At 42.5% G+C, this 24560-nt stretch overlaps 1 protein-coding gene across 1 annotated transcript in view; it reads left to right on the top strand.

Moving 5' to 3' along the window:
* Positions 1 to 20671: 20671 nt before the first annotated feature.
* DPP4 (dipeptidyl peptidase 4) overlaps positions 20672 to 24560 on the top strand; it is a 79842-nt gene continuing 75953 nt past the window's right edge. The window contains exons 1-2 of the mRNA XM_084891925.1: positions 20672 to 20827; positions 21327 to 21414. Coding sequence (XP_084748051.1) covers positions 20822 to 20827; positions 21327 to 21414 — 94 coding nt within the window. The 5' untranslated portion in view covers positions 20672 to 20821. The remainder of the gene's footprint in view (positions 20828 to 21326; positions 21415 to 24560) is intronic.

Genomic DNA, 24560 nt, shown 5'->3' with positions numbered 1-24560 from the left:
CCTCTTCTGCATATTATCCCTCATATGGGCACCAGGAGAACATGCATAGCAGTACAGATAATTATAACACATAGCTAAAAACAGCACAAATATCCCTCAGACAAAGAACAGATAAATAAATTATGTTATATTCACCCCATAGAATGTTCATCAGTGCAAATGAATGCACTATAGCCACACACAACAGAGCATGAATAAATCTTAGAAACATAATGAGTGGAATAATTAAGTCCCAGAAGACCAAACAGAATATGATGCCATTAATATAAAGTTCTAAAACAAGCAAAACAATGTTAATAACATGAATCTTAGTAAATGTTACACTGTGAGATGCATTCATCATCTTTATCTTAGTTTATGATTCAGATAGGACTCTTCCAACTTCAACATACATGTAAAATAATGTCTTCTAAATTCATGCCAATTTAAAAAACTGTTAGTTCCAAAAACACAAAACTGTATTTAGCCTTCCAAGTTAGAAAATAAAAGTCAATCTTAACACTTTGTTTCTTGCCTATCATATAACACTGGTCACCCAGTCAGGTAACTGCCTCTTGTATCTGTCCCCAATCTCCATCCAAATTCTTATCTACCATTTCCTTAGATGAGATCTTCGACCTTGAATTCTGGACAATTACTAGTTTTCTAATTCACCTCCCATTTTCAGTCTAAAAGTATCTTTCTGTAAGTTATCCAGAATATCATTTTTAAATTTTTTATTTTTATAAACTTCAAATCAATTTAATATGTTTTACTAAAAGTCTGACCTTGGTGGGAGTCTAAACCTAAAACAGGTGTCTGGTTTTTTGTTTTTTTTCTAATTCCCACATTCATTTGTTTTTTCCAGTCACTTTCAGATTACTTCCAGTCCAATCCATTTTAAAACCAGTTAAAACTTCACTCTCATAGGTTTCTTTTCCCCTTCCTCCAACTCCTGCTGCTTAACCAATGGCCTGGAACCTTAGAGAACAGGAAATGTAGTCCTCATCTTTCTTTAGTATTTTCACTTCTCAGGTGAGAATGTGAGCGGCCAGGGGTATAGGAGTTATGGAAAGAGACAATCGGGTCCTACTTCATGGGCTCTGTACTGGTTCTTTCTTGTCTACACTGGTTATTGATCCAATCCTTGGATCTGGCCTCTTTTGAAATACAGTATAAATTTACTTTGGGGCATGGTGTGTTCTTGCTTAGTTCTGGGTATAAGAGATCTGATCCAGCTTAACTTATTCCAGTTCCTATGGAGCCAGCACACACTGGCCAACTGTTACATTTTCAGAAATTATTTGAGCTGCTTGTTAATCCATTGATAGCTTGAAATCAGCTCTAGTAGGAGAATCCACACTACACAAATTGGAAAAAATCACAAATCAGTTCAATTTAATTTTTGGCAAGCCAGTTGTCAAACATTTAGAATGTCCATGGCTTCCATCTCCTATTTTCAGTGATCTACCCCAGAGCCTCTTGCGGCTGAAACTCCTTCCCCCCAGTCCTTTTGGGTGGGGTACTGACAAGATGGTTGAAACTGACTACAAAGTGTTCAAGTGACTCAGAGGAAAATCATGCACCCTTGCCACACCAAAGGGTGTGAGCGCCAACAACTGCACTGTTGGCTCTTCACTCTACCCTGTCATCTCCATCCAAATCTCTGATCCTTTTGCTCAAAGTAAGTTCATAGCAGCTTAGCAATCAACTGCCTGAACTGGGCATCCTCAATGTCTGAAAGCAATTTTCCTGGAGTCAGGGAGAGGATTAACATATACAAACATCACTCCCAAGGTCTTGTTTTCCTGACCAGTTTCCTGGGGCAGCAATTCTCAAACATTTTGATCTCAGAACTCCTTTCCCTCATAAAAAAAAATATTGAAGACTCCAAAAAGCTTTCGGTTATGTGGTTATGTCTATTGAAATTGAAATAGAGAAGTCTTTAAAACATAAATACAGGTGCACACCTTTTATTAGCCATCAGAGTGATGGCATCGTGTCATCTCATTCGCCTCTGGGAATCTCCACTGTATACTCATGAGGGAATAAGAATGAATAGGGTGCCCTGGCTGGTATTTCTCAGTGGTTAGAGTGTCGGCCTACACACAGAAGGGTCATAGTTTTGATTCCTGGTCAAGGGCACATACCTGGGTTGCAGGATCTCAGAGTTCATTCAGGAAGCAACCATTCAATGTGTTTTTCTTTCTTTCTCTCTCTCACCCTGCTCCCTTCCACTCTCTCTGAAAAGCAATGGAAAAATATCCTCGGGTGAGGATTAATAATAACAACAACAAAAAGAATGAAAAAGGCAAATAATGTCTTATTTAAAGTCTTTGTGCCATTGATGCCCCCATGTAAGAACTCAGGGAACTTTAGAGTTCCCATCAACTGATGGAAGACAATTCTGCACGAGGCTCTTGTATCTCTGCATGTCTCACAGCACAGGCACCAACCACCTTGGATCACTACCATTTCAAGAATGTTTGGATTGAGAACAACCTTAGAAAACCAGAGAGAGTGTCTCCTTCCAGAGAAAAGAGTAGGCTTGTTTAGTGTCAAATATAATAGATACATCTGTCTCTGGGGCAAAATTCATTAGAAAACATTATATCTAGTAGAGGCTGGGTGAATGAATTCGTGCATGGGTGCCCTGCAGGGATTGGGCCAAAACTGGCAGTCCAATGTCACCTGCCACTCCTGCCTGCCACTCCCACTCATCTGACCTCACTTGCACCTGCCTCTGGCTTACGTCCAGTCAGTCCTGATTAGGAGAGGCTGGTGCTGCCACAGCAGCATTCATTAGCTGTGAGCCCTGTATCTGGCCCCCATCCTGTGTGTGTGGCGGGGGGGGGGGGGGGGGGGGGGGGGGGCGGACAGGACACAATTGGCCCTCTGGGTGGACAGATCTTGCTGGCCTGGATCAGGATCCATCCTGCTGATGTTCACACCAGTTGTCAGGAGCCACCTGACCACCACTTTTATATCTTTTCTTCCTTGTGGAGCATCAAGGGAGGGGTAGTGGCAGCAGTGCCTGGGGCTGACTTCCAGGAGGTTGGCAACACTGTCAGGATCATGCCAGTGATACTGGTTGGTCATTGCTTGGACCATTCTCTGGATATTAAACCTGTAGGACTACTGAGGGATTGAGTGGCTGCCACTGAGCTGGTGGGTCACTGGGATGGGTTGGTCAGCTGAGAGGCACTCCCACTGTGGGAGCATACTGACCACCAGAGGGCAGCTCCTGCATTGAGCGTCAGTCCTCTGGTGGTCAATGAGCATCATAGTGACCGGTCAACTGGTCCTTCAGTTGTTCGGTTGTTCAGTTGCTTAGACTTTTTTTTTTATTGGTCATCTGTTTGTCCTCATTGGAGAGGTGTTTATTTGCCCATTTTTTAATTAGATTTTTGTTTTTGTGTTCAGTTGCTTGAGTTCTTTATAAATTTTGAGTATTAACCCCTTATCAGATGTATCTTCAGTGAATATGTTCTCCCATTCAGTGAGCTGTCTTTTCATTTTATTAATGGTTTCTTTTACTGTGAAAAATACTTTCAGTTTTATGTAGACCCATTCATTTATTTTTTCTATTGTTTCCCTTGTCCAAGGAGATATATCAGAAAAACAAACAAACAACAACAAAAAACATTACTATGAGAAGTGACCAAGATTTTATTGCCAAGATTTTCTTCTAGGATTTTTATGTTTTTGACTCTAATATTTAAGTCTTTAATAAATTTTGAGTTTATTTTTGTGTATGATATAAGAAGATATCCTAGTTTAATTTTTTTTTGCACATACCTGTCCAATTTTCCCAATACCATTTATTGAATAGATTATCTTTATCCCATAGTAAATTCTTTCCTCCTTTGTCAAATTTTAGTTGATCATAAAGTTGTGGGTTGATTTCTGAGTTCTCTATTCTGTTCCATTGGTCTATATGTCTATTTTAATGCCAGTGCCATGCTGTTTTGATTACTATCACCTGGTAATGGTTTGATATCAGAATGATTGGTAGCATGATTCCTCAAACTTTGTTCTTTTTTCTCAAGATTTCTGTGAATTTTCTGGGTCTCTTGTTATTACATATAAATATTTAGAATATTTTTCTAGTTATGTGAAATATGCCATTGGTACCTTGATGGAACTGTATTAAATGTACAGACTGCTTTGGATGGTATTGACATTTTAACAATGTTAATTCTTCCTATCCATGAACACAGTATATGCTTCCACTTATTGGTATTTTCTTTGGTTTCTTTCTTCAGTGTCTTACAATTTTCAAAGTATAGGTATTTCACATCCTTGGTTAAATTATGCCTAGATATTTTTTATGCAATTATAAATGGGATTGTTTTCTTAGTAGTTTCCTTTTCTGATAGTTCATTATTGGTGTATAAAAATACAACTGAACTCTGGATATGAATACAAATAAAAATTAATTAAAGTAGCTAAAATAGTTCTTAAAAAATACTTCCATTCAAAGAATGCATGTAATAATTAGATTTGAGAAACACTGCTTTATACTGTTATCAGCTACCTTCTCCTTTAAAATCCACCAAAATAAGCTATTGCCTATTGTCTGTGGATTAAGTTCAAACATCTCTATAGAAAACACAATCCACCCCAATGTTTGTCTCAATTCCTTCCCGTCTTTCATTCATTTGCCCTGTGTTCCAGGCAGGCTGAACTTCTCCCCCATCTCCTCAGGAACTCCTACTCATCTTTAAAGACCCAGCTCTATAGAGTCTTTCTAGATTCCTCCTAGGATTCCTTCCTATGTGTTCCCACAGTGTATCAGTCAGGACCTGCTTGGAAATAGATGGTATATCCACAGGGGTAATTTGTAGACATTTCCTGAAATGAACTGTGACTGGTCAACAGATGCAGGCAGCCCACTGTGAAAGGAACCAGGAGATTTGACACTTTACCTCACACTTTTTCCTTCCTCTGTCCCCATTAACAGATCCCAACCAGAGCCAAAGGGCAAAGGAACCCATTCATACAGTTCATACAAATCAGCTGCTCCAGGGAAAAGAGAAAGCTAGAGAAAAGTGGAGAATGACAATGGGGGCTGGAGGAACAGAAGATATACAGGTTTTTTATTTTACTTGAACGACATTCTATTGCTATGACTGTTTTCATGAGTGCTTTCCCGTTGGACTCTGACCTGACCTTGCCATCATTATCTTCAAACTCTGCACTTGGCAAAGGTTTTGAATCATGGTAGTTCCTTAATCTGTTTATTGAATTAATAAATTATAAGAAATGACAGCCCAGCCAGTGTGACTCAGTGGTTGAGTGTCGACCTTTAAATCAGGAGGTCATGGCTCAATTCCTGGTCAGAGCACATGCAGGGGTTTCAGGTTCAATCCCTAGTGGGGGCATGCAGGAAGCACCTGATCAGTGATTCCCTCTCATCACTGATGTTTCTATCTCTCTCTCTCCCTCTCCCTTCCTTTCTGAAATCAATAAAAATATTTTTTTAAATAAGGAATTACAAAGATACAAATACACGAGAGCATAACTGGCATTCTTGAATGCCTCTCAATGTTTACTTTTTAAATTTTATCTCTACACTTGTTTTATTTATATCTTTTGAAAAATCTGACCCTTTTTTTTTTCTGTAATAAGTTCTTGTGATTTTTCTTTCCTAAGGAAAGCAGCTATTTATATTACATTTTGTTTGTTTAGATCTTGTTACTGAGATTTCAGATGCTTAGACCACTTAGATTAAATCTTATTATAAAGCTAATTTTAATCATTTTGTATATACATGATTATAGACTATTTAATTTATAAAGTAGGGCATATTTATGGCACATGGTTTAAAATTTTCCTTTCAGGTTTGTGCTGATTTCCTAAATTCCTTTACACTATTTGCATGCATCTTGTCAATCATATTTTATTCTGTATATGAAATTAATAGAGAAATATTACTGACAAAATTTCCAGTTTCCTTGAATGGTTTTTAGTATTCTATCACACTTTTTTGTAATTAGATTTAAATACCCAATCCCTCAAGATTTGCAATACAGAGAGCTGTCAATCAAAGAATTGGCAGGCTCTATGAACCACATGATGAAGTTTTATCCCTACTCTCTGATGCCTTCAAGACCAGCTTTTGCGAGCTGATCCTTCATTTCACATGTCTTAGAACTCACTCACACTTCTTATGCTTGGAAATGTAACACACAAAGTGACAACCTAATCCACAGCTAATAAGTTAGCGGCTATAAAAATGAACATCCACATTAACTTGCCAAGCATGGAGGATGGAGGTGTTATACTGTACTCGTGTATATGTCTGCCAGGGCAATAGTACATATGCCTTTGGAGATGCTTCTAAATTATGCAGAAAAGCCGACAATACTTCTTGAACTTTGCTGTCAGGATCCAATTTCATTTGAGAGCCAAACCAACAGCATCAAAACACTTGGCCATGATCAACCACAATCCAGCAGGCAAAGAAAACATGTAAAACTAGCCGTGAGCTATATAAATTTTGTGAAGATAAGGCTATCTCAACATACTCTGTCGCGTCCTAGTTTAGATTATGGACTTTCACCAAATAACAAGAAAGAGGAGTGGGAGGAGGAGGAGGAAGAGAAGAAGAGCAATTAAGTAGTTCTTAGATCTTTTTTTCTGCATATCTCCTAACTCATTACACAAGCAAGTAAAATGAATAATTACTGTAATTATTTAGAGAAAATTTTGTTTTAAAAGTTATGCTATTACTAAGTATAAAACACAATTACATTTTAAAATATACATTCAAAATTTAAAATTTTGAGTTTCTTTAGTTGCACACGATTAATATTTAAATTAATGCCCTATACAATTTAATTTGAACCCCAAGCCATAAAATTGAGTGCTGTCCATTGAAATCTAATTTTAAATTTACTTACTTTATATAGTAAGATAGGATATTTGACATATAATGCTTTAAACATTTATAAATTCTTGTCAAATATACATTTATTTATAATATTTGTAAATATTATTTTTAATAAATATAAACTCTCTTATCCTCTTCTCAGTATGTTTTTATAATTGTGTGAGCTTGTGATCATATACATGAGGGAGGAGCATTTCAAAACCACTGGAAAGGTGAGCAGAGATTCCTATTTAATGGAAGTTAAGCTGCATGTTGGGAACAGAAGCCAACATTTTCAAGAGCTTATTATAGTACACTAGAGAGCCGGTGCATGAAAATTCATTCACTGGAGGGGGTCCCTCAGTCCAGCCTATCCCCTCTCAGGGGCTGGAGGTGACCTGACGATCAGGAGAAGGCAACACCCCCATCATACCTATGTTGCTGCCACTGACAGCAGGGCAAGCCTCAGCCAGCCCTAGCTACCTGAGCCTTGGGTGGCCCTGGGTGGCTGGACAGGCAACATCCAAGGCTTGCCCCTGCCTCGGGCCAGCCTTGAGCAGCTAGAAGACTGAGGGAACTGGAGGACGAGGGGACTCCAGAGGCAGGCACATGGTGCTGAGGGACTGGGCACCACCATCTTGTGGCTGTAGGTGCCAGCATCTTTGTGAGGGTGTGATGATTAATTAGCATATTCCTTCTTTATTAGATAGGATGTTTGATGAGTCTTATTTCAGCACTTAGAAGAATTCCATAAGATAGCCATCTTTTATCCCTATACCGATTCATATGTTAAATCTGAGGAAAGCTGGATAAATTACTCAAATTCACAAGGCTGGAAAATTGTGAAGCTGGAATATAAAGTTATGTCTAATTGAAAAATATTTTCTTTTTATTATTCTATATAGTTTTCCAATGCACAGAAAGTAAAACGACTATAAACTTTTCAAAGATTGGAGCTCTGCCCAAAGAACCATTGTGCACCTTTCTTGGATTCTCATTATAACATTTAATTAAAATTATTATTGACTTTTTACTAATTAATTTTTATATATTTTATGCATTCACATTGTTTATTCACATGTACGGTAGTTAAAATTTAAGCATTACTTATTAAAATATGTAATCTCCAGTTGAGGAAGATTTCCTAAACCTCCTCAATACAATTCCCCTTTGACAACACAATTGTTAACTCATAAAACATTGTTGACTTTCATATTTATGGTAAACTAATATATTTTTATCATTATACAACTAATATTTAACTACCGGGTACAAAACATAATTGCATCTTCTCTCATCAATTACTGGTCTACTATATTGAGGAAATTGCTATGGTATTCCTATTTTGCAGCTGTATTTAAATCAATTTTTGAACTTATTTTTTTTATCTTCTTATCTTCTTTTGAATTTATGTTCTATGTTACTGTTCCAATATCAATTTTATGTTGAAATAGTATAGAATGTGTTGTTTTATGAATAAACCACAGACCTATTAGGCTGAACTATATTAAATTGTCATACCATAGGTCAAAATGCTCAGGGATCAGCAATTTCACATGGTTCAAAGCTAATCTTTCCATACATTGTGTGTGTGTGTGTTTTACCCCTTTCCATTATCAGGAGGAATTATCAAATGTTCACCAAATCATAAGTGTATGTCTAAAGTAAGTAACATCTTTATAACATACACTCCATTCACCACTTGTAAAAGTAGTTCACCCATCCATCAAAATTAACTTCTAACAGGAATGACTGGGTAGATAAGAGGTCTGGAGACCTACTTCTATGTAAATTTGAGTTAAATTTATGATTTTCCCTAGAATAATAAAGACAGTAAATTATGTGTTTGAATAAAACGTCAAAGGATAATTGCGAAGCATAAATGGCCTACTTATTAATCAGTGACTTTCAAAACAATAGAGAGGAGAAAGCTGCTAAACACTGTCCACCAGCTCTGCCTTTAACAGAGTGTAAGGAAAGCAGAGGCTCCTCCTGGGAGAACAGGAAGATTGTGGACTTGACTCGGAGAAACTGGTTTGTCCAGACAGCTTTGTTTCACTCCCCCTCAAAATGAAAATGAGAATGCCTTGGTCACCTCTACTTCAAAGCCGCCCTAAGGTCAGCAGGACCTGGGGGGGGGGGGGGGGGGGGGAAGGGAGGGAGGGATGTAGGCACATTGCACCCTTGATCCCTGAGATCCAGGAAGGAGGTCAGACCTGCCTGGTGGATATCTATCGCCACAGGAACCAGGATTGCCATAGTTTGCTGCTCTGTGTAGCATACCTAGTGTTACACAGAATCATAGGGTAGACAGAAAACTTGCCATTTATACTTTAGGAATTATATTTATGAAATTCTACATGTGATTGGCAATACAAGTAGCTTAAATTTCTGGATTTGTTTGATCCATTTGTGCATTTTTAGTTCCTGAAAACACTGAGAAAAGAAAAGAAAGGTTCCAAATGCAGATTAAAAGACATGGTCCCTTCCCATAAAATGTGCACATTCTTCTTGGGCAGAAAAGATGAATGTATATGAAAGAATTAGAAAACATCCTATAACACAGATCCCCTCCTCCCTCAAGGCACTAATCATTACCATACACTTATATGGCACCTCCCTTCACAGCCCAGATAGGGGCTATGGAACAAACTGTTGAATAAACTACTCCCACAATCCCCTTTTAGCCGGGGACTGGCTAAAATTCAGTCCCTTCATTCTAATCATAAGCTCTTCTGACTTTGAGATCTACCTAAATCAGAGTTTTTCTCTTGGTGGGGTAATATCTTCAGAAATCCTAGCCGGGAAATTAAGAAAATAATGCCAGTGACAAATAATACTAATGACAGCCCCAGGCCCAGTCGTGGAGCCTACCGCGTGCCCTTCAGTAAGTGTTTAGTTATTGTGTGTACCTCTGCAATCCTCGCAACACAGCTGGCAATGTGCTGCTCAAAAAAGACGATGAGGCATAGCCTGTGCAGGCAGCTCGTCCACACTCCCTCTCCTGTGCCAATTTCTCTCTCAAGTATGAGCTACCAAACAAGCCGGAGATCGGAGCTGAGAATGTTTTATTTATTTAGGTGACTAGCCAAGTCTGACCTGCCCTCCTTCCCCCGGCACACACATACACACCCTGTTTCACCTTAAGTTTTCAAAATTTCTAGAAAAATTTTGCAATGCACTTTTCAAATTGAAAAGAAAAATTCAAAATATACCGACTACCTAGGAAATACCATCTTCACCTAGGCACCCCCTCGCCTTCGGCCTGGGTTAGGTGGAACGTGATGACATCCTTTCACAGTGTTCTGCCCAAGCCCAGGCTGTCTTTTCCCTCCTCTGCTCCTCCAGGGGCTGGCTACGCCTCCCGCGCATTCCTCTCCTCCAAGAGGACTGCGAACATCTGTTCAGCATCTTTCAAACTGGAGCCTGCTCACGCGCGCCTGGCTCTCCAGGGCACTGGAACATTGACCCACAGTTTTTTGTTTTTTTTTTTTCTTGTCCCAGCTTGATCGCAACTATTTTTAGCCTCGTTGGTTTTCGTTTTCAACATCGTAGTCATTTTTCGTGTCTGCTTGCTCTCCTACTTCTTCTCCCTGTTGTGTAATATTCCTTTGATTAGCTTTTTACAAAGGAACTCCAAGAACTCGATGATTCAGCCCTCCGCCCACCCCTCCTCCTCAGGCCGGAGGCTCTCCTCCCTACTTCTGCGAGGTACCGGATTGTTTGGCTCCGGCGCAGCTCTGTTTTTCCAGCTGTCAAGCAGCAGCTGACCAGATTTTTTTTTTTTTCTACAAACTGGGAATCCACACGCAGCAAAGTGTGTCCATGCATAGTAGGCTGGAAGCAAGGTCTGAAAGAAAAGAATTCCAGGTGGCTGTGAACATCTAGACTCTAGAATTTCTAGAGAGACAAGATGAACAATTTTATTATGCGCCAAATGCCAGGCTAGTTGCTGGGAATAACGATGGGGAAGACCCGGTCCCTGGCCTGCAGAAGGAAGAGACACAAGTGAATTAGCATTTGTTCGTGCTCTGAGAGAGCACAGAGGCAACGCGCTTCCGTGGGACAGGAGGTGGGCAAGGCTTCTTGGAGGGGATGGCCCGGCGTCCAGAAGGTTGACTAGGATTTAGCCAGAAGAAAAACAAGGGGAATGAAATACCAGGTAGAGGGAACATTGTGTTTGAAATTTTGGAAGCAAAGGAGAAAGACAGCAATTCTTAGAAATGCAAGTAGCTTAGTGGGGGGTGTGGAAGGTTGGGGAGGAGCAGTGAAAAGGAAAGTTGAGAGACCAGACCAGGAATGGACTTTATTCTGTCGCAGGAAGCCATAGTTTAAGTAGGAAGATAATAGAGGCCGCCCTGGAGTGAAACTACAAGACAAGAGGGCAGTCAGAGGAGGCTGGTGCGGTGATCTGAACCGAAAGGGAGGAAGGCCTGAACAAAGGTGAAGCTTACAGGGATGTGGAGAAATAAGAGAGACATTGAAGAGGTTGATGTGTGGGGCAAGTAGACCAGGGAGAGCTCCTGGGTTTCTGGCTTGGACAACCTGGCAGGCGACTCCTCTCACTGAGGTGGACATGATAAACAAGGATCATTCTTGGTGTGTGTGTGTGTGGGTGTGGGTGTGTGTGTGTGTGTGTGTGTAGGGGGGAGGGTGGTATGAGTGGGGGTAGTGCCAGCAATAATTAATGATTAATCGATTCTTGGTTAAATTGTTTTTGATAGGCCTCTGAATCATCCAGGCCAGGACTTCCAGGTGGATCAGAATCCGGTAGAGAAATCCCTACTAAAGGGATAAGTGGAGAAATCACCAGTAGATAGATACCTTTGAATGCTGCAAGGAGTAGCTGAGATTATTGTCTCATTAAATCCTTTTAACTCTGTGAAATGGGTTACAAGAAAAGACCCACAGGCGTATAATAATTGGATGGCAGACCCAGGCTTGTCTGACTTTAATCTTTGCCTTTTTCTCTTCTTGCTGCTTTCCAGGGGGTACATTGAGTGCTTGGAAGAAGCGTTTGTTTCTGTGTTCATGGCTTCAGTGAGTTCACTCCAGCCCAACCCTGTTGTACAATAGTTTCTGGAAACACAAATATTAATAAAGCATGTCTGCTTCAGGGTAAGAGAGATAGGAAGTCAACAGTCATTTTGACATAACATGGTAAGGGCAGTGATGGAGGTGCGTGCAGGGTGTATTTGGCACAACTTGTAAGAATCAGGAAGAACTTCTTCCCAGCACTCAAAATACCCCCTGGAAAACAGCATGGGGAAGAGAAAAAGGCAAAGATTAAAGTACAAGGAAAAGGCCCCCAAAGTACAGATAGAATGCCTATGTCAATCATGTAACCTCCCATCAAGTCTGTTGCTCAGACTGGGTGGAGTTTGAGAGTGGAGGTGGGTGGAGAGGTGGAGCCTCTCTCTGAGGGGACTGGTTTGAAGGGGATTTTTGGCTTAGAAGAGACAATGTAAGAGACCGAAAGAAGGAGGACATTTCCAGGAAGGATCCAAGAGGACTTTCTCACTAAAAACATCAGATCCACAGCCTAGTGCATTCAGGTAGCCTCTGGGAATTCCACTCTCCTCCCTCAGCCTCCTGTAAAAAATGCTTTTTGGGGACTAGTAACGGTTTGACCTGGGGTTTCCTAGCAAGCGTACTAGTAGATGGATTAACAATTGTTAACTTGTTTGTAAGCATTATTATCCCAGTGATGGGCCTGATTGTTCACCAAGATAGTCTCGGTGCACTGTCTGCAAAGTAGCATCTCAATAAATGTTAACCTTTATTGAATCAAAGCTAATATAAATATAAATATATATATAAACAGCTAGTTATACTCAAAATATTTTTTTTTGTTTTCTAAAATATATATCATATATTGGATATTATAACTGTTGTAGTCAAATGGCTGATGAATGTGGACACATCATTAAATTTATTAAGATAATGTGGTTGATAAAGGACAAAATAAATAATGTTATAACAGCCTTTGGTGGGGTTGGAAAATAAAACAGAAATCAATGAGTGAATCGTGCTTGCTCCTGAAACATGGGAAGGAATAAATGAGAGGATTATCTGGGGTGGCTTTTTAGTCATGTAAGTTTTCATGGTTGCATCCTCATTTTCTTATATGAAAATGAACAAAGACCATCTAACTGAGAACAAAAGCAAAGTCTGATTTTTCCAGGGCCTACTATAACAAGGACAGAGCACCCTGATTGAAGGGCAAGTGTCCAAGGAGAAAAAATAAAAAATTCAAAAAAACACACACTTTTCTTATTTTCCAGAGTGGAGGACAAGGAGTGAGATCTGTTCGGCTTTCTCATCACTGCCTTGCCCACTCCCACACCATCCTCCCTCTTTCCTTCTTTCCAGTGTAAGATCTCATTTCTTAGAGGCCTCTACTTACAGTCCCCAAGAACACAGAGAAAGATCTGATGTTATTTTTTTCTTAATTTATCATTTCACTTTTTTAATTTATTCAACACACTCTTATTGACTACTGATGTGTTTCAGGCAAATTATTAAGCAATACAGAGAGAAAGATGGGAAGAAAGGTAAAAATAACTGGAACATTTCCAATCTTCATGAAGAGATAGTTTAGCAGATATTATTTGCTATAATGGTGTTGGGCTACTTATCAAGTTATTTTTTATTTGGCCTCTCATACATTCTTCGCCCGTATGTTCCCTGTCTAGTGCCGTAGGAGGTTGTAAATAGCATCCTCTATTAAAATAAGTTTGAGACTAAGATTAACAAGGCTCTTAAAAAAAAAAAAAAAAAAAAAAAAAAAAGATATATATACACAGGAGGCCTACTGCAAAAAATTTGTGCACAGGAAGGGGGTGTCCCTCAGTCCAGCATGTACCCTCTCCAATCTGGGACCCCTTGAGAAATGATTGATTGCCAGTTTACAGGGATTGAGTCATGGGGATGTGGCCAGCCTGGGTGAGGGTCCCCACTGGGGTGCCTGGCCAGCCTGGGTGAGGGGCTGATGGCTGTTTTCAGGCTGGCCACACCCCCTGGTGACCCAAGCTCCCAGCCCCTCCTTTTTTTTTTCTTTTTTTTTTTTTCCCAGCACCTTCTTGAGTGGAGGCCAGGGCCGGCCAGGCAGTACGGGAAGCTTGGCTTCCTCCATCACTGAAGGCAACCCAAGCCTCTTGCTTACTCCAGCTCTGTGGTTGTCACCATCTTGTTGGGTTAATTGGCATACTCTCTCCTGATTGGCTGATGGGCATAGCAGAGTGATGGTCAATTTGTATGTTTCTCTTTTATTAGTGTAGATACATTTTATTGATTTCAGAAAGGAAGGGAGAGAGAGAAAGAGAGAAAGAGAAACATCAATTTGAAAGAGAATCATTACTCAGCTACCGCCTGCACACCCCACACTGGGCATTGAGCCCACAACCAGGGTATGTGCCCTGACCGGGAATTGAATCATGACTTCCTGATTCATAGGTTGATGCTCAAACACCGAACCATGCCAACTGGGCAATAATGGTCTTTTACCCTCCACCTTTAATTGGGTTCAGTCAAGAAAAGATACCAGCAAGGTATTGAAGACAAGGAAAAAAAAAGAGACCAAAGTATTTATTCCTTTTGCTTTATGTTTGCTTTGTGCTTTTGGCATTATCCCTCCAGGTCAATAGTTCATTCTAGGTGACCCCCACCTCCAAGTCACAGATTCTTTATAGGGGCTATTACCACAGAGGGTTGCAGGAATAACTCTTATATTAAGAGTGACCTGCAGTGGTGGTGGTTCATTTATCCTGGTGTACTTAAGAAGAAAATAGATGGGCAGCATTCTAAACTATGGCTTGATTTAAGCACTCATAAAAATAATGTACGGTGCAGAAATCTCTCTTACATTGTTACAATATAAATTATGGTCTCTCATCAAGTCTCAAACTCGAATAACTTCATAGGCCCAGAATGCCTTGTTTGAAATGGAAACCAGATCTTTTTGAGGAAGGAGCCTGCAGTGCTGCCACAGGACATACCTTCTGTCTTCTTCCAAGACTTCCTCAGAACCACAGATAACTTAAAACTAAGTTTGAAAACGTCCTGTGAAATGGGACAAGCTGAGACCTCCCAGGAGTTACTAACCTTTACATACCGGCCTTTGGTTTATACTAATTCCTGTGGAGTTAAAACACCACCATGGCTCAGCAGTGAATTACCACAAACCCAGTGGCTTAAAACAACACAAATTTCTTATCTTATAGTCCTGGCGGTCAGAAATCTGAAATGGGTCCAACTACACTTCCTTCTAGAGCCCTGGTTCCCAATGTGGGGCGTGTGCCACAAGCGAGGGGGGGGGGGGGGGGGGGCGGCGCAAGTTGATTTTTAAGGGGGACAATTCAAAAATGAGTTATTAACAGTAAATTTTTTTTTTGCATTTCTTATGGTTCTAGGGGCCTCATGTACAGCATATAAATATATATTGTGACATATTTATGGATTTCAATTCTCTATTATATGGTTTGAAACTTTGCTATTTTTTATATCACTTCACATTATTATTTTAAACAATTTCTTAGTGATTTCTTCCTCAGTACTTCAACTGTCCTTTCATTCTTTTATTTTTCTCTTTCATGGATGTCATGTTCTTTGGAAGCTTGTTTAGACCAAGTTAATGGCCTTTTAGGCTTCCTCCATGTGGATGGGAGTTCACTTCTGAATAAGAATTATATGTCATGGCGGGGGGGGGGTATCAGGATTTTAGAGATACTTAGGTGGGGCATGGCCACAAAAAGGTTAGTAACCACTGTTCCAGAGGCACTGGGAGAAAAATTATTTGAATTATCCAGCTTCTAGGGTTGGCCTGCATTCCTTGGCTCATCTATTCTCCTGACACATGGAGAGAGATTGTGTCAGGACAGACCACATAGAAACCCCTGGCACTGTCCCACTACAACTATATGGTGAACCAAAAAAATACTGCATTTCTGGGCAAATACAGAGGTTAGTGTCACTAATCTAAAACTCTGAAATATGCAGGGGTGTTGGTTTCCTATCTCACACTCAATGAACTTTCCTGTTCAGCCTGTACAAAGGTAAATGGATTGTGGGAAACTATTATGAATCAATCTCAGCTGTCATCTCAGGTATGGTAACTTTAAGAGGTCAAGCAATACGGTCCTGATATCTGAGGCTACTAAACTGATGAGCACTTTTTTTTTCTTTCTTGAGTTTAATTAATAAAGAACAACATAAAAAGTGTGCCTTTACCTGGAAGAGGCAACAGTTTATTTTTACCATCTTACTTCAGGGCTAAGCCAGCTCTCTTTCATAGTCTATTGAAAACTCGATCATCTTGATATACCATAACAGTGGTTTGCAAACTCATTTGTCAACAGAGCCAAATATCAACAGTACAATGATTGAAATTTCTTTTGAGAGCCACATTTTTTAAACTTAAACTGTATAGGTAGGCACATTGTTATTAACTTAATTAGGGTGCTCCTAAGCTGGCCTTTGCTAAAAATTCAAGGGTCCAAAGAGCCGCATGTGGCTGGTGAGCCGCGGTTTGTCGACCACTGCCATAGAACATCACATCGGTCCATTACATTGGTGCCATTATGCTAATTTGCCCTGGCGTACTTACGTAACAAGTTCCTTAAATGCTTTAGTAAGATAAATGTGGACACGTGGTAGAGGATAAATCCCATGAAGAGGCACCCAGTGGTTTAGAACATGTCAGCATACTCCTGCTAAATGAAAGTCAATTCACTACACCTGTATGCCTACCACAAGAGGAACAATGTTTGCCAGAACTCTGGATTTTGGAGACACCATATACCACAAATAGATGTGCCTCTCCAACCCATTTGGTCAGTAATTATAAGGCTGTCTGCTTTGAATGGAGCCTGGAGCAAGAGAGGGCTCCCTAGGTCCAGGCTATAGTGCAAGCTGCCCTGATACTGGGATTCTAATCACCTAGCAGACACAATAGTTGCCAGACATGTCTGTGGCAACCAGAGAAATGTTATAGAGCCTCAAGTAAACCCCAATAAAAGAATCAGAGAGGATATGCTTAATGTTTTTAGAATAAAGCCAGGCCATTTAAAAATATATATATTTTATTGATTTTTACAGAGAGGAAGGGAGAGGGAGAGAGAGTTAGAAACATCGATGAGAGAGAAACATTAATCAGCTGCCTCCTGCATACTTCGCATTAGGGATGTGCCTACAACCAAGGTGCATGCCCTTGACCGGAATGGAACTTGGGACCCTTGAGTCCAAAGGCCGACGCTCTATCCACTGATCCAAACCAGTTAGGGCCCCAGGCCATTAAAAAAAAATGTATTCATTATCTATTGATATATAATAAAATACCCCAATCTTTGGGGGCTCTTCTTGGATGATGGCTACAACCATCAATGACTATTTCACTGTATGAAAATGAACTTCTTCCTTTTTATTTTTGTGTCCTTCTTTTCCCTCTGCCTAGCCCACACCCCCAGAGCTGCTTTCTCAGAATTGTGTTTTATTTTAAAATGTTTTAATTAAAGCATAGTTACACAATATTATATTAGTTTCAGGTGTACAACATAATGATTCGACATTTACATACCTGACGGTGTGATCAACACATTAAGTTTAGTAACAATCTGTCTCCATGGAAAGTTATTACAATAGTATTGACAATATTCCCTGAGCTGTACATTGCATCTCCATGGCTTTTTTTTTTTTTTTTTTTTTTTTTTTAATAACTGGAAGTTTGTACCTTTTATTCACCTTCACCTTTCTCAACCACCCCCACCCCCTCAGCTACAAGGTTTTGGTAGAGACTGAAAGCATGATCATGGAACACCAAGCATATTGTTAGGGCTATCATGACAAAGTATTGCCAAGTGGGTGGCTAAAACAACAGAAAAGTATTGTCTCACTGTTCTGGAGGCTGGAAGTCCAGCATCGAGAGATTGGTAAGGTTGCAACGTTCTTTCTGAGGCCTGTGAGGGAAGGATGTGTTCCACGCTTCTCTCCTTCGTTTGTTGAAGACTGCCTTCTCCCTGTGTTTCTTCTCATCATCTCCTCTCTATGTGTGTCTGTGTGTGCAAATTTCCCCTTTTAGTAAGGACATTGGTCATACTGGATTAGAGACCACCCTGATGACTTCCTTTTAGCCTGATTACCTCCATGAAGATCCAATCTCCAAAGAAGGTCACTTTCTAAAATACTGGGGATTAGGAGTCCAACATATCTTTTTGGAGGAGACACAATTCAACCCATGATAACACGTAACTGAACAACCTGAACTACCCATAATAATCTGATCGTTACCTGATCCACCAAATGATAGCTGGGCCGGTTCAGCAGCAACCCATTATTAAGTGGAAATGGCATCTATAAGCTATGGGAGATAAACCCAAGTGTCCTAGGGACACAAGAAGTTCACATGGAGCAGAGAATTAGGAATCCATGATACCCACTTCCACTGTTTCAGTGTCTCTCCCTCCACATATCCCTGTGCTCTCATGGGGAGTACCATATAACCAAGCAACAGAGTAGAGAAAACAGTGGGCCTTATTGAAAAGTAAGTTGGTACCAGTCATTAAGTCATCACAACCCCTTCTCACGGATACCCTGAAATAGAAAGAGAAATTTTCCTAATAGACAGAACTTTGAGTAGTACATCTGTTTTTCCCATTTTTGTATGGAAAGAGAGATGGCCTAATATAAGATTTCACTGACTCATAAGTGGTGGCTAATGTGTTGGCCAGCTGTTTCCTAGAGACTTTTAAGAAACAAGATTGAAAGACTGGTGACAGCGGTCTGAGTGAGGGAGATACGTGAAAGAACTTTTTTGAAGTGGGCATCAAATGTGAAGACATGTGTCTCCTGCCGTGGCCTCCGCAGAACTAGATGATAAGTTCCTTGGATGGCTCCTTGGTGTGGGCCTGGAGGTTACGCATAGGCTCAGTGCATGCATGTCCCACCCCAAAGCTGTAGCTTCCTTCCTCCATTGCTGAGTGTACACACTGGTGACACTGAGCTCCCAATATGGCACTCTTCCCTTTCATCTTTGTTAGACGTTCTGTTTCCACCGCTCCAGCCCACAGGCTCCAGTAACAATATGGCTATTGACACACTTTTACGGGCAGTTGGAAGAGGGAGGCGGGGATGGATTTGAGAGATTCTGGTAAACGCAGAACTGGTGAGGAACTGGTGAGGAAGTAAGTAAGAAGAGGAAACCTGAGGTGAGAAAACCTGAGATGACTAACGTTTTCAGTTTCTGTGACGGGAGACACTTTCAATGAAGGTGGAGGTGATCAGGGAAGAGGGGCCGAGGGTATCGGAGAAGACAGAGTTCAGTGTGAGCCTCAGGAGATGGGTGTGGATGAGTGTACATACGTATGCATCACAAGCATAGTGGTCAAGAGGGGAAATGATCCGTGACTGCAGAAGCTAAGTCTGGAATGGAGATAACTATTGTAAATTTGAATTTATTCATAATCATTTTTTGTTTTTATTAACTTTTTATTGATTAAGGTATTACATATGTGTCCTTATCGCCCCATTGCCGCCCCTCACCCCCACCCCCCATTCATGCCCTCTCCCCCCTGGTGTCTGTGTGTTTTCATACTCCATAGGATTTGGCATTTTTAACTTCGGACAGAGAGGCTTTGTTTTTCCACAGCAGTGAGCAAACTGAAGAGGCCTTTTAGAAGGTAAAGAGTAGCGCATCCTCAAGAGAATGAGCAAAGAGGGCCCCACACACAAATATGTACCTGTGTGTTTTATCCTGAAAGTGCCAAGTGCACAGACCTCTTCTGTCTTGTTCCACTTTTCCACTTTGGCTTCTAAAAGAGAGTCTGCTGCATCGCAGTCCTGCACATGTTAGTGAAATGGATGGAATAAATGGGAGGATGTGGAGATAAATGGATGGACAGATGGATGGATGGATGGATGGATGGATGAACAAACCAACACATGAACCTACAGGGAATAATGGGGATCTGGAAAAAGGCAGAGCCACACCTGACGGTTTTCTCTTCTTCAAATCTTCTTTGTAAGAGTGAAAGCTAAGCGGCCCTCCGGCCAGTGGTTAAGAACGTGGCTCTTCATTCAGACTCCACGACTTCCCAGCTGAGAGAAGAGGCCAAGTGGCTCACCCTCTCTGAGCTTAGACTTCCTTCCTGTAAAACAAACACAGCAAATGCTTAGAGCAACGCCCCGGGGGTGTGATGGGGGTGGGGTGGGGAGTAGTGTTATTATTTTTGGCATCTTAATGAAAAGGTAAGCCTGCAACACAAGCCAGAAATTCCCTGTTGAGGGAGACTCCAAATCCTCAGCCTCCAAGTTTCATTCATAGTGAACAATCACCTTCTCCCTCACTGTGCCACCCAGACCTTAAACACCCCACACCTCCCCAACACACCTTCCACTGCGGGAGAGCGTCCTGGGTTTCAGTGGCATCACTGTGCCCGCTGTTCTGCTGAGCCAAGGCAGTAAATTTGTGGGTGAGTTTGCAGAGCCCCATGCTCTCTCTGGGCTCGGCACATCCACGCGAGATTGCAGGAGCCCAGCTCCAAGGCTCTTCTCATAAAACAGACCCTGGCCCAGGGAGTTGGCGGCCTGGGAAGCCCCGTCGGATGCCGGGCGCCTGCATAACCCCCCATAAGGGTCTCACACCCGACCCCCGGAGTCCCCGGGCCCCCCGTACGGTGCACACCCTGGCTCCCGGGGTTCAGCCCGGGGGAGGTGCCTCTCTGGCGCCCCCCGGCCGGGATGGCAGTGTCCGCAGGCGCCTTCCCCCCCGCAGCCTGTCCCGCAGCCTTTCTACTTTCCACCCAGCGGGCCGGCCTCGCTTAATGTTTAACTCGGGGCCGAACCCCGGGAGCGCCGAGTGACTGCGCGGCTGGCGGGGCGCGGCGGAGCTGCACGCGCGTCCGGGCGGCGAGTCTGACTCCTGCCGCCTCCCCGCTCCGGCCGGACCTCCGCTCCCAGGAGCCGCCGCCGCCGACCATGAAGGTGAGTGAGCAGCGCGCCTCCCGCTCCCCCGGCCCCAGGGTCGGAGTTGTAGGTGCCTGTCCACCAGACTCTCTCCCAAAGGATCCCCCCCATCCCTCGGAGCGGACCCGGGGCTCCCGTTAGGCGGCAGCGCGGGGCCGCCCTCTGACAGGTGGAGGGACTTTCTGGGTCTCCGCTCTGGCTCTGGGGCGGCGGGGTTCCGGCGGGGTTCCGGGCTGGACCCGGGGCCGGAGAGCCACCCCAAAACGCGCGCCAGGCTCTCCCTGGGCTTCTGACGTGCGGGCGGAGTGGAAGCAAAGGGTAATGTGCTCGGAGGCCACAAGTTCAAGGGCGACCGCTCTTCCTACCTCCCACTGGCTCGCTCCAAACCCTCCCAGATCACCGTAACCTCCCCACCCCATCCCCACCAATGCGCGCCCACCGGGAAACCCCGATGCCAGGGGGGTGCAAGCCCAGGGCGAAGAGCTTGAGCTAACCGGGCTGATCTGACCGCTTGCAGACGCAGTGGAAGGTGCTGCTGGGACTGCTGGGGACTGCGGCGCTCGTCACCATCATCACCGTGCCCGCCGTCCTGCTGAGCCAAGGCAGTAAGTGTGTCACTTTGGGGAGAGATAGGACAGTTGGAAACCGGGATCTGCTTCTGTTTAACCACCGGAAGGGGGACGGGGATTTTGGTCGGGGAGCTGGGACCCCTGGGACAGACAGGTGGTAGCTGAGGGTCCCAGGTGTTGTTGCTGCTGCTGTTTCCAGGGTGGCAGTTAGATGGACTTCCGCTGTTGATGATGCAGGAGCCTTGCAGTCGTTTTATCTATAACTTCTGAGTACTTCCTGAAATTAGGGGAGCGGGGCGGGCTGGGATTTTTTTTTTTTTTTATTAAATTAAACTTTTAAGTTGTTGTGGTCCTCTAAGGAAAGGAGGCAGTGTTTAAAGATCTCAAACGTCACGTGGGTGTCGGGGAGTGAGAAAGCAAGCCCCAACATGCAGTTTGGAGAAGACAGAGCCAAGGGCCCCAGGTGGTTTCCCTCCAGGAATGGTGGGCATCCCTCAAAGTTGGGATGCGGGAACATGACTGACCACTTACAGACATTATAGAAGTATTTCAGAGTGAAGTCATGAAGCTGCTGTACTACATGATATTCAGAGAGGAGTAGATTAGGGTGGATTTGGTGCATTCTTTCATTTAAAGCCACCTCCATTTCTTTCAGCGTGGCCAACTGCTCCAGTCCAGTCCTCGCTCTTAATATAAAACATTCGTATAACGGAATACACCCTATTGATGTGAGCACACGAGAATAACCAGGTTGGGTCTCCTCGGCCCAACTTTCCTTTTAAATATTTATTTTCATTTCAGTGTTAACACATACTGGGCAGCTAGCTGAAGCATCTACTCTGGGTGGTGTAGTCAGCCAGGGTGTGTGTAGATCGTGCTTATATACGGAGGATGTGTTATCCAGGTTTCTGTGCAGAATTAGTTTATAGATATGCTATCAAAAACCATGTTTGCCCAGCAACTTCAGTGCCAGGGCAAAGGTGCCCAAGGTTAAATAACTGAATGTGTTGACCTATTGATAATGACTTCACTAACTTAAAGCAATGGGTGCTACCATTTTAGACTGTTAAATGTCAAGCATCGGTCCACTCACCTTGGACTCTGTTGTGAACTGTTGAACTTGAACTCTTTTTATAAAATGATACTTTGTACATTTAAACAACCACACACACAAAGCCAAAGGATGAGGTCATCCATACGAGCAAATATTCACATCTTACATTATGTTTCAGGCACCGTACTAATTGCTGCAAAGACAAAGATTAAATTTTATAAATATAAAGATCTCTGACCTCAATAAGTTCATAGTAATTTAGTGGGAAACAGACATGCAAACAAAGCAAAGTAATCAAAACGTCACTGAGGCCGAAACCCATTTGGCTCAGTGGATAGAGCATCAGCCTGCGGACTGAAAGGTCCGGGTTCGATTTCGGTCAAGGGCACGTACATTGGTTGTGGGCACATCCCCAGTAGGGGGTGTGCAAGAGGCAACTGGTCGATGTTTCTAACTCTCTATCCCTCTCTCTTTCTCTCTGTGAATAATCAATAAAATATATATATTTTAAAAGTCTCTGAGGCACCACTATAGTGCAGGAAGGATGGGTAAAACTGTAATTATCAAAACTTGCCCTAGGACACGACTTTGATAAGGCACTTGAGATAGGCAGTGAAATGTCCTGGGGGCTTAGGTCCTGAAACTGACTTCTGGGATTTGGTGGGAGTAAACTATTGATGTTTTGTTTTGTTGAGTCACTCCTGAAGCCCCAAGAGGGGCTGCCTTATCATTTCCCTTAAAGAGTACTTACCTTTTTTCTGCAAATGAAATTTGAACAAATATCTCAAGAACGTCCTCTCTGATAGGAGCTTCCCCAGAGAGTCACATCTTCGTCTCTGGCTGTGACTCAATGGGACAGGTCAGTGAGGCTTGAGCACACTGCCCCGGGGTTAGAAGGATGCTTCTGCGAAAGTATGAGGAAAACTCTCACCAGGAGCTTCCTCTGCAGGGAAGCTTAATGGTTAACTTCAGGTTCTGGAGGTAAGGTTTTCTGGAAAGAAAGTGAATGCCTTTCGCGTCTACACAGAGACACAAGGTCACATGCTCTAATCTGGGATTGTAAAAGGACTCTTAGCCCGAGAGGAAGGTGGGCAGCAGGAAAAGGATATGATTGTAACCTGTAGGGGAAGAACTGCTGGCGAATTCTGGGCATGCCTGAACTCTTGGGCATGACTGTGGGAAGGTAGGTTTTGGTGGAGCGAGGCTAGAGGGAAATTAGGGAAAGTGTCCCAACAGACTGGTGGTACAGACCAGAATGGGGAGGCTATATAGAGCGATGATTAGACTTTGATCTCTGGGAATGTTGTGGGGTCGAACCCTGGATTCAAAATAAAACCACCGGAGGCTGATTAATTAATTAAAAAAAAAAGCATGCAAGGATTTATTGAACTTGCCAGGACAGCCACAAGAGCACCACAGGCAGGTGGACTCCAAATGACTGCACCATTTCCGGGGTAGGCAATTCCTTTTAAAGGTTTAAACCACAGGAATTTTCCTTTGTTCTAAATTCTAAATCCTAAAGACTAAATTCTAAAGACTGGGGACAGCCCGAAGGGTTGGTTCCCAGTCACACCCTGCTGGATATTGGAATGTGGCCCTATCTTGCGATAAGCGATAACACAAAAGCGGAGCTCAGCGGTTATCTACAGTTTCTATTCCTGAAGCTACTGAGTCAGTGGGAATTAATCTCCTGAGGTCCTGGCAAGGGAAAATTGCCTTAGCCTCCAGGTCTTCACCTGGAAGCTGAGGTAAGTACCCAGTGTTTTAATCAGATGCAACAGCCACACTTAGCAGGGTTAAAATTCAAACAGCAGTTTTACCAAAGAATGGTTGCCACTATATTTCAGGGAACACAAGGAGTAAGGGGAACGTGGCTAAGGACAATTTTTGGGAAACTAGGAGATGTGGTTTCATTTTGTGCTTTATTTATACCACCACTGAAGTTGCCTCCTCCTATATATTTTTAAGAATATGTTTTTTCATTGATTTTAGAGTGAGATGAAGGTAGAGCGGGAAATATTAATGAGAGAGAAACATCCATCAGCTGCCTCGTGCATGTCCCCTACTGGAGATCGAGCCTGTAACCCAGGCAGGTGTTCTGACTGGGAATTTAGCCACTGAACTCTTG

This window comes from Pipistrellus hanaki (genome assembly GCF_964339955.1).
Source record: "Pipistrellus hanaki genome assembly, chromosome: 8".
In the NCBI taxonomy this organism is placed as follows: Eukaryota; Metazoa; Chordata; class Mammalia; order Chiroptera; family Vespertilionidae; genus Pipistrellus; species Pipistrellus hanaki.
Note: the sequence above shows the minus strand (reverse complement) of the source record. Positions and strands in the feature narration are given on the sequence as shown.